General features: G+C 39.2%; 1 protein-coding gene across 1 annotated transcript; it reads left to right on the top strand.

Annotated features, from left to right (window-relative positions):
- The first annotated feature begins 8537 nt into the window (after nucleotides 1-8537).
- LOC142149563 (olfactory receptor 5AR1-like) lies at nucleotides 8538-9467 on the top strand. The gene has a single exon (XM_075204891.1). It carries the CDS (start codon nucleotides 8538-8540, stop codon nucleotides 9465-9467), a length of 930 nt encoding a protein of 309 aa, XP_075060992.1.
- The last annotated feature ends 1493 nt before the right edge of the window (nucleotides 9468-10960 follow it).

Raw genomic sequence — 10960 nt, 5'->3', positions numbered from 1 at the left:
GCAGTCCATCATCAGCTAGGACCCTTCTCTCACTGACATCCCGATGCCTGCAATCTACATCCACAACACCGTCCTCGTCAATATCCTCAGTAGAGATCGAAGTTAGTCCTGCATCCAAGTTGCTAAGGCTGGATGACTCCTCCACTATCCTGGATTCCTAAGGAGAATTTTTGAGCCTTAGTCCCGCTGCTGCTGGGGGTGAATCTTCACCACAGAAGCAGTCCAAGATGAAGACTACTAGTAGTTTACAACAATTGACTGTTAAACAATCCTTTGCAAGAGGAAGCAAGTATGAAAGCTGTCTACCTGGACCTCACTACCGCTGCCTGCAGTTGCCCTTTGACCTCGGCCTGTTTTGGACTTCGTTGCTTTCTACCACCAAGCCCTCTTCTGTGCTACGGTAATATTATAAACTTGTACTACTCTGAGTTTAAGACCTGGGGGCATCTGAGCACCTGTGAGCGTGTTCAGCTCTACGGGAAAGGCGGCTGCTATAGGTGAAGAGCTCTTCTGCCTGTTCTACGAGTTTATGATATTTGCTGTCAGCCCTGACACCCTGAAGATATTCTAAGAGGTGTAGGTTTCAGTCAGACCTCCCGTTGGTGTACGCTACCTGGATCAAAGTACACCAACGGGAGGTCCAACCAAGACCCTAACCACCTTAAAGCCTGCCCAGGATCCAATTGGATCACTTCGCATTGGTTCAATCCTAATCAGTTCAGGAGTTTCCGAATGCAAACAAACCAAGCGGATGGCCAAGAACAAGCTGCCCGGGTCAAAGTTCTGGCCAGCATCCACCAACGGAATGACAGAGAGAGACCTACACCCCCTAATATGTCTTCTAGGATCCAATGTTAGTCTTTTGAAATTTTTGTCCAAATCCATCCAGTGGAAGGCGCAGAAAAGGTTCTGCTGATCAAATTTCTGGCCAGTGTACACCAACGGAAGGTCCTACCGGGTCCCGAAACCCATGAAATCTGAACCAGGAACCCACTGGACCATCTTGCTTTGGTTTTATCTGAGTCGGTGCAGGGGTGTAGAAGATATTTGCCTATAAACAAACTTCTTCTTTTATATATATAGAAGTGCAGACAAAATCAAAGTGAGTGTAATTAATGTAAATCAGCAGCATTATCAGAGATGTATATCACTCTCAATACCTGATTCCTATACCAGTTCAGTTGCTTCTTCTCTAGGTTCTTGATAGCTTCTATCTCCAGTAGCAGCAGAGATATAGGCTACCCAGACCTAGGAATATTGAATTATTCACAAGTAGGTCCCCAGTAGAACACATTGAAGAGTTGCTTATTAGTGAGGTCTGTCATAGGCCTGACTAATGAGTTAAAGTGTGGGACAAAATACTAGTAGAACACAGAAATCCCTAAGAGAGCAATTTCCTGTCTCTGAGTCGTGGAGCTGGGGCCATTCTCAGATCACCTTTACCTTATCTGGCGTAAACCATTGTTCAACCATAAAATGTCAGTAGTATACTTCTGACATCTCCATTTGATATATAACTGATAGCTAGTCCTGCACACAGGATCCTCCCTAGGTGTGAAGGCGGTTGGTGGTTGGTGCATTATTTTTGTTCTTTGTTTCTTAGGAAAAAAATTAATAGTTTATATCTCTAAATCATGCTGTATTCTTGTTGTCATGATGACAGGGCACTTATACTACACACACCAACCAGTGGAGAGTATGTTACTGACAACAGCTTCCACACCAAGTCAATGCTTACCAGGACACCTTTACAACCTTTTTTCCACCCCAATACCATAGGTGTGGGAAAGTATTCTCACACCCAGGTATATATTTGACTACAGAAATATCTAATGTTTTTAAAATGTTCACCAACCATGACCATATAATTATTTTGATTGACTTAATGTACGGAAGAACAAAAGAGAATTAAACAGAAAACTAAATAAATTATTTGAAAATCAAAGAGATTTATATCATAATTTATTTCATGATACTTAAATCTAATCTAGTCTACATTGGACTCACTTCTTCCTCCAGAATGGTTAAAAATACATAAAAATCATTGATATATTTATTATTATTATTATTATTAATATTTATTTATAAGGCGCCACAAGGCATCCGCAGCGCCGTACAGAGACAAACAAAATTACAATACAATGGGAGACAGCACAGTACAGTAAACACAGCAACTCAGTAAGCTCAATGCACAGCTAGAGAGGGCGGGGAAGGGGGAGGGAGGATCCGCAAACGACGGGGCCCAAGAAGGAGGGCGCGGAAGACAGGGAGACCCCCAGGGGGGAGGAGGGAGCGAGAGTGGACATGGGGTGGAGGACCCTCGAGGAGGAGGGCTAAGTAGCTGGAGAGCAGAGTTAGAAGTGGTGGAAACAGGAGGAGAGATGGCCCTGCTCAGAAGAGCGTACAATCTAAGGGGAGGGGTGGACAGACAGAGAGACGCAGGGGAGAGAGGGAGAGTAGGGGGACGGAGGCAGAAGATAAGGTAGGAAGTTAAGTGGGAGACAGAAAGGCTTTAAGAAAAAGTTGGGTTTTTAGGGCCCGTTTGAAACTGGAACTTTACTATCTTAAATACAGTAGATAAGGAAATATTTTAATGGTATTGGTGTCACCATTTAATTTTATTTATATCACAATTGGCTTATTATTTTGAAATCACTTGAAGGTTAGAACTCCCATTTGGGAATTTGGGATTAATACCCAATTGTCACATATTCTCTTATACAGTATATATATATATGAACAGATCCTCCTTGCACGGGTTACCTCACTAAATGATTCTCAGGTATGTCAAGAGAACAAACTTACTTTATCCATGTAAATCTTAATTTTAAATAAATTTTTTGTTACATTATTATTATTTAGTACAATTATTTATTATTATTATTATTATTATTATTATTATTATTATTATTTTGAATTTAAGAAGAGGTTTGTCTTATATGTAAAGTATAAGTCAGTAATGTCAAACAATAAATGGGAATAATATTTGATTGCAGGTGTTAAGCTAGGATATGACCTTATATGTATGGAGTTTCTTTGTTCTCCCCGTGTTTGCATGTGTTTTCTCCGGGTACTCTGGTTTCCTCTCACAATCCAAAAACAACTAGTAGGTTAATTGGCTGCTATCAAATTGACCCTAGCCTCTTTCTGTCTGTGTGTACATTTTAGGGAATTTAGACTGTAAGCTCCAATGGGGCAGGGACTGATATGAGTGAGTTCTCTGTACAGCGCTGCGTAATTAATGGTGCTACATAAATAAATACATTATCATGATTTTATAGTGGACACACAGTTTAGTCCATATTCTGTATTTGCAATGCATCATTTGGACACATTGGGCAAATCTTCAGCTGGTATACTCAACTATTAGTCCTGCTGACATTCTATCTTCAACAAGGAGGGTCCCTAATTTTCAAACTTGTTCAATTATGGAGTTGAAATTAGAATTTGGATAGAGATATCTTAAATTGATTCTCCACAAGTGGACTTAAGATCTCTTATTTAAACACTTTATGTTACTTATGCTGTACACAGGCTTCTAGGACTATCTGTTTTGTATTTCTAGCCTCACATTTTATTTTATATTTGAAAGATATGATCATGACATTAGGTGTTTGACTCTTTTTAATTATTCTTATTACAATGTAGTTGAACCTAGTGATTTAGTTAGTTGCAAATGTTTTAGGTATTCTTACATTTACAGTTTATATTACCAAAAAAAGGACTTAGAACTTCCATGATTATAGACAGTAGTAATATTTCAGGTGGTCACTGATGGTGGTGTGTGGTGGGGAAATACAAGATTTTTTGTCATTTGCTAATGAAGCCCTATTCTATTTCTGTTTGAATGTTTCTTTATTGGGAATAAATTTGCTTCAGAACCTATTTTATTCCGTTTTATTTGTAGTACAAATTCTTCTGGGCAATATTCATCCCTTTTATATAAAATACAACATAACAAATTCCAGCAAATATAATGTAAATCTGTTTTCCACGTGGGTGACTTATCTCTACCAAGTAATCATCAATTGGCCTTGCCCAGTGTAAGTTACACAATAAATGCATTTATATGATATATATGGCTCTTATAGATTTCTGCACATTTCAGTTTTGCATCATAATAGTATATCAACTAAATTGATGTTTAACAGTTTTCTATATATGTATCGCCACAAAGTTTTACACTTGTTATGTTTAGTGAAGAACATGCAAGTATACAGGATATAATTTATGAAGTATTTAATATACTTAATGCTAATTATGCTCAATGCTCCATTACCCTTGGCTGACGCTTTGTAAAAAAGTGCAAGATATCTTTTTTGTTGTTAAGAATTAGAGATGCTCACGCTCGGTTCCCCGAGGACTGAACACACCTGAACTTAGCAGATCCGAGTACCGAGCCGAGCCGACTCAGTACTTTCTCGCTCTCTCGGAATTGAAAATGGGGCAAAACGTCATTGTTACGTTGTCGGATCTCACGAGTTTTGGATTCTATAAGTATCGCCCTCCACGGTGATCCAGTGCCGTTTCACAGAGGGACACAGAAGGTGTTGCACAATTCTTGGCAGCCTGTAGAGCAGTTGGGCAGCGTCATAGGTAGAATAGAAAGAGGAGGGTAGCAGTGTTCTTCAAAGTCTACAGTGAAATTCAGGAGAGCTCATTGCTCCATTGCTAATTGTCCTTGCTGAAATAGAAATAATTAACAGGTCTGGCAGGCTTGGTCTTCTAAATCTGCAGTCCCATAGTGTACAGTCTTATATAGGTAACATACAAAGTGGAGAGCTCCATTGCTCCATCGCTAATTGTCATTTCTGAAATACAAATACTAGAGCTGGCAGGCTTGGTGTAAATCTGCAAAATGAAAAAAATTAAGCACACAATACATTTCCAGAGTATTGATCAGTAGCCAAGAGCATGTCTTTCAATACCTTGTTTACTTATATCATCAGCAACAGCTATTCATATAGCGCCATTAATTCCGCAGAACTGTACAGAGAACTCACTCTTACTATTGGGGCTTACAGTCTAAATTCCCTAACATAGGCACACACAGACCGAGAGAGACTAAGACAATTTAATAACAGCCTTATATGCTCTCTGCCATAATGCTGCCCTGCTGAATTAAACTTGGGGACGTATAAACATTTATGTGGAAGGGAAGGCGGAAAAATCATTGCCCTGGGATAAGATTCGTCCAACTCCGGATGAACGGGAAGTGCCCTAAATTTTGAGCAGAGTCAGTCCCCAAGAAGGGGTGTGCCCACTCTGATGCTAGGGCAACTGGGACGCCTCACACTGCCACTGTGTCCCAGCCGGGGTGCAGGCCTGTAATTAAATTAACGCTGCCTCTTGAGTGGATGTGGGGGGCGCGCTCTTAACCCCATTTTTCCTATCTCTGTGCTACCGATTCAGGCTCATACACTTTTACTACATTGAGTTAAGTCCCGGGGGCATCTGAGTACCTGCGAGTGCGTACAACTCTACGGGAAAGGTGTCTGCTATAGATGAATACCTCTCCTGCTGGTTCTAAAAGCTTATGACAGTTACTAGAAAGCTCTAATATTATAAAGGATTATATCCTGGGACCAGAGGTGCAACAGCAATCTGACCTTCTACTGTTTGGCTTTGTGATAAATTGTTAGCTGACTCGCATTGCTCTCTCCATCACCATTTTTGTTTTAATAAAACCTTTGATCTTTTGCCAAATTTATGTCCCTGTGGTTATTTATTTATTCAATTACAGTAATAGTAAGACTAAACATGCGAAGGAGGTTTGGTTGCATTGAAAAGGAGATATCAACATTATGCAGTTTAAGATTTTTTTAATTGAACCAGAGAAAGCAAATACAATGATTGCAAAGTTACAAAATCCTTCATTAAGATAGCTTGCTGCAGACTTTGGCCAAAATGAAAATTGGGACCGTTGTGAATGGATTATTAGAATATAGAATGGAAATGAATGTTAGTGCTATAAATAGTAATACAGAAGATAAAACAGCTCAAAATTACATTATTTTACCTATTTTTCACAATTTCTACTTAAATCCAGATCCAACACCAAAACCTATCACGTTTGTTCAACAAAACCGGTAGCAAAACAAAAACATGAAGGTTAGCGCACATCTATATTCTATATATATATATATATATATATATATATATATTTAATTAAGAAAAGGAAGAAAAAACGATGCTTCAACCCACGATAAGTCATTATTCGTCAACATACTTTTCTTGGATGGTTGGGAGAAGTTGCTCTTGGTGGATGTTTTGGTACCATTCTTTATTCATGGCTGTGTTCGTAGGCAAAATTGTGAGTGAGCCCACTGCCTTGGCTGAGAAGCAACCCCACACATGAGTGGTCTCAGGATGATTTACTGTTGAAATGCACAGTACTGATGCTAGCGCTCACCTTTCCTTCTCCGGACAAGCATTTTTCCAGATGCCCCAAAGAATCTGAAAGGGAATTTATCAGGGAATTTATCAGGGAAAATGATTTTTCCCCAGTCCTCAGCAGTCCAATCCCTGGACCTTTTGCAGAATATCAGTCTGTCCCTGATGTTTTTCCTGGAGAGAAGTGGCTTCTTTGCTGGCCTTCTTGACACCATGCCATCTACCAAAAGTCTTCGCCACACTCTGCATGCAGATGCACTCACATTTGCCTGCTGCCACTCCTGAGAAAGCTCTGCACTGATAGGAGTGGGCTCACTCACAATTTTGCCTAAGAACACAGCCATGAATAATGAATGGTACCAAAACATCCACCAAGAGCAACTTTTTCCAACCATCCAAGAGCAGTTTGATGACAAGCAATGCCTTTTCCAGCTTGATGGAGCATCTTGCCATAAGGCAAAATTGATACCTAATTGGCTTGGGGATCAAAACATCAAAATTTTGGGTCCATGGCCAGGAAACTCCCCAGACCTTAATCCCATTGAGAGCTTGTGGTCAATCCTCAAGAGGCAGGTGGACAAACAAAAACCCACAAATTCTGACTAACTCCAAGCACTGATTAGGCAAGAATGGGCGGCCATCAGTCAGTATGTGGCCCAGAAGTTGATTGACAGCACGCCAGGGCGAATTGCAGAGTTCTTCAAAAAGAAGTGTCAACACTGCAAATTTTGACTCTTTGCATAATCTTAATGTAATTGTCAACAGAAGCCTTTGAAATGCTTGCAATTTCACTTCAGTATACCATAGCAACATCTGACAAAAAGGTCTAAAAATGCAGAAGAAGAAAATTTCTGGAATGAACTTGCTGCAAATGATATAACAAGAGTTGTGCCTCCATCTTCCAATTACTTTGTCCTGACAAGGGTTACAGATGCCTTGACATATGTTGTTTGGGATGGGGTGGGAAATTTCCACATGGAAGAATGCCATGACAGTGGTTACTGTGACACCTATAACCCATACCAGTCCACTCGGAGCATATGCAGAGCTCAAGTGGCAACCAGTACCGAGCTAATAGACACTTATGGCGCCTATTATTAGACTCGCTAATGGCCCTTAGTATCGTGTTGTGGGTATAGGTTCTCACTGAAACAACTATCTCTTAATAAAGAATTAAGTATTTATTTTCAAACACCCAGATCTCTAAAGCAACTATAACCCTTTAAGCAACACTGTAAATATAAGATATGCAGCAATACAATACACAAATGGGTAAAATACTTGACAAATGTTAACATTAATCAAGAGTCACATGGAATATATTTCAGCCGAATGATCCCAAGTAATACTCCAGTGTTCCTCTGTCAGGCAGGGCAAAAATCAGATCTCAATGTCACCCTGTATTTAGTCACACAACAATGATCAAACCCTTTTTAGATGAATACCAGCAGTATATGTTAATATATATATATATATATATATATATATATATATATATATATATATATATTATGTAATGTTTTTTTCATGCAAGGCAAATATACAGTATAGCTTTACTTTAACAGTGAGATTTAGTGTTGAACCAGGACGTGCCCCAATACCCAATATAAAACTGTTTGCACATTTTCAATATGGGCCCCTGCAGTGTAACATGGTTTTACCAAAATGCAGATGGATTTACTCCAAATCTAAATTAGGTCATTTATGTTACTTGCTCTGTATACGGAAATCCAGGACAATCTGTGGCTGTATTCCTAACCTATGAGCTCAGTTTTGATCTTACTATATTAGGAAATTGTGTCCACGACATGTAGTTTTTTTCTTATTCGTACTAAAAGGACTAGAATCACTTGTCTGTCTCTCATTGTTTCCTGTCTGTAATGCACAAACATTTTTGCTCTTGAATTATCTCATTTCTGTATTTCTTTCTTCAATATATAATGCTAAATGGCAGATCTGTATTTTAAGGCAAATATGTTTACAAATATTTGTAATTTCTGAATAAACTGTGTTGTATCTACTGAATTATTAAAGCTTCATAAATTAAGAGCAAATTATATTCTAATTTAATGTAAACAAACATAAACAAACCAGAAGTCATAAACAAACCAGAAGAAATGTTCGGTTTTCTCCAGAAATATAGGATGCATGAAGATGTCAAAAACCACACTCTGAATGGACAATTCTACATATTGCCTTTTTCCAACAATGATAAATCAAAGTTTTTAGTTTTGATTGGAGTTTCAATTACATATCTGTTTGCTATGATTGGAAATATGATGATTGCTCTGCTGGTGTGCTTGGTGAACCAGTTGCATACTCCTATGTACTTCTTCTTGTGCAACCTGTCAGTTCAGGACATTGTGCATGTCTCTAACATTCAGCCCGAACTCTTGGCCATCACAATTACAGGTGACACCTCTATATCATTTTCAGGTTGTATTGCACAGATTTTTTTATTTACACTTTGCATTGTTGCTGAATATTTGCTGCTTACCTCTATGGCATATGACCGCTTCGTGGCTATCTGTAAACCTTTGCATTATTCTATAATAATGAACAAGAGGACATGTAGTCTCCTGATTTGTTTGTGTTGGATTATTGCAGCTGCAAATGCATTGATGTTCTCTTTGTTAATCTCCAACTTGTCATTCTGTAAATCTCAAGACATAAATCATTTCTTTTGTGAGATGGAAACAATGCTGACTCTATCATGCACCAGTACCACACATGTTTTTAGAGTAATATTTGCTGAAAGTTTTCTTATAGGGATCTTTTCTTTGTTGCTTATTATCATCTCATATGTTTTCATTATATCCACCATCATGAAGATTCGGACCTCAGAAGGAAGAGTGAAGACCTTCTCTAGCTGCTCCTCACATCTCACTACTGTGATGCTATTTTGTGGAACAAGTATTGGTTCCTATATGAAAACAGAGTCTGGACAGTCTCATGATCCAAGTAAATGGGTATCTATGCTTTACATTGTCCTGGTTCCCATGCTAAACCCATTAGTGTACAGCTTGAGAAACCAAGAAGTTTTAAAAGCTATGCAATCATTCATCTTTAAATGAAAGAAAAGTATGGGAAAGACTGTGTATACATTAAAAGGAGGTTTCACTTTCATCATGCTATTCTGGGATAGAATTTATCATGCTGTGTTACATGCCAATAGTACAAATGTGTTTTGGTATGAATGGATAGAATTTGCAAATAAACAGGCATTTCCCTCCATTAAGATGGGAAGACTTATCTGTTCAGGGTTGCAAAATATTAATTATGGTCTGCTATGTCTGGGAAGAATACAGAATTACAAAATGCCAAGGAGTAACTCTAGCCATGCAATTGTTGCCTGTACAGAAAATCTGTACAGGCAACAATATATTGGCAACGGAGAGTTGGTCGCGTCAGTATGTGGAAATTAAACTACTTTTATAAATATGTTATTCTCTATATAGTAACCAGTAAAAACAGGTGTTTGGGTTTACAGGTTTACTCCATAGCCCTATAAAATGCAATTCTCTACATGTAGTATAAGGATTATGAGATGACCACTTTGGCAAAATTCATCAAAGGTTTTAATCATTTCTTAATTTTGAAGATCAGAGTGCTCACTAGGTGAATGGAAGTGATTACCCTGAACTGCACTTAACCTTCTGCCAAAGTCCGGATAATCTAGCTCAATTCCACCAAATATGTATAAGGTGTTTCAGAAGCATGATTATCTCACCAGCATTGATCAGGAAGATCTAATTATTAAGAACACTTGTCACGAGCCGCGGCGGTATGCCACATCCTGGGGTGATCAAGCCGGGCGCGTGCTCAATTTCTATGCTCTGTTTTTATTCTTTGGGATTATCCTTGTTGCATAGATGCAGGAGGGTGTAGTGACATCCTCCAGCTCCAGGGGGAGCTCTCATATTATTTAAACTGGTTCATTTATATTTTTATACATGCTTCCTGGTTATGTTATTACCTATGCTAGTTCCCAGCTAGTAATTAATTAGCAGCCTCCTGAGGCTCATTGTCAGCCCTGTCCTTCTCCTTTCTGATTTGTCCATCATAGTATTGAGGGCATTGAGGACTGGGCCTCATTGCTGGTTATAGTTCCTGCTCTGTGCATACTTACCTGCTCCCTGCTCAGTTCCCCTTCTCTGCCTTTGGATTGACCTTACTGTGTATGACCTTGGACCGTGTACTGGACTCTGCTGTATTGCCTGTGACCTCGATCTCTGCCTGTTTCCTGGATTTGTTGTTTGCCGCCAGCCCTGACTTTTTGCCTGGACTTCACCACCGTTGTATGCTATTTCATAATATCCCTGGGTTCTCCCCAGTCAGTACACATCTCACGACCCTCTGTCTGTCTGCAGCCAAGTCTGTCCCCACCACTAGGGGCTCCAGTGAACACCAGATTTTCGGAGCAGATTCCGGGTTTTGTTATACTGGCTGGAAGGGTTCCTGACAACACTCTGATATCTATGCCATCTGGAGACCAACTTGAATTGTCTCTCAATCTGTGAAACCCTATTTGAACACCTGTGAGCAAACTTAAAGATCTGTAGCCATT

The sequence above is a fragment of the Mixophyes fleayi genome, chromosome 4, assembly GCF_038048845.1.
Source record: "Mixophyes fleayi isolate aMixFle1 chromosome 4, aMixFle1.hap1, whole genome shotgun sequence".
NCBI lineage: Eukaryota > Metazoa > Chordata > Amphibia > Anura > Limnodynastidae > Mixophyes > Mixophyes fleayi.
Note: the sequence above shows the minus strand (reverse complement) of the source record. Positions and strands in the feature narration are given on the sequence as shown.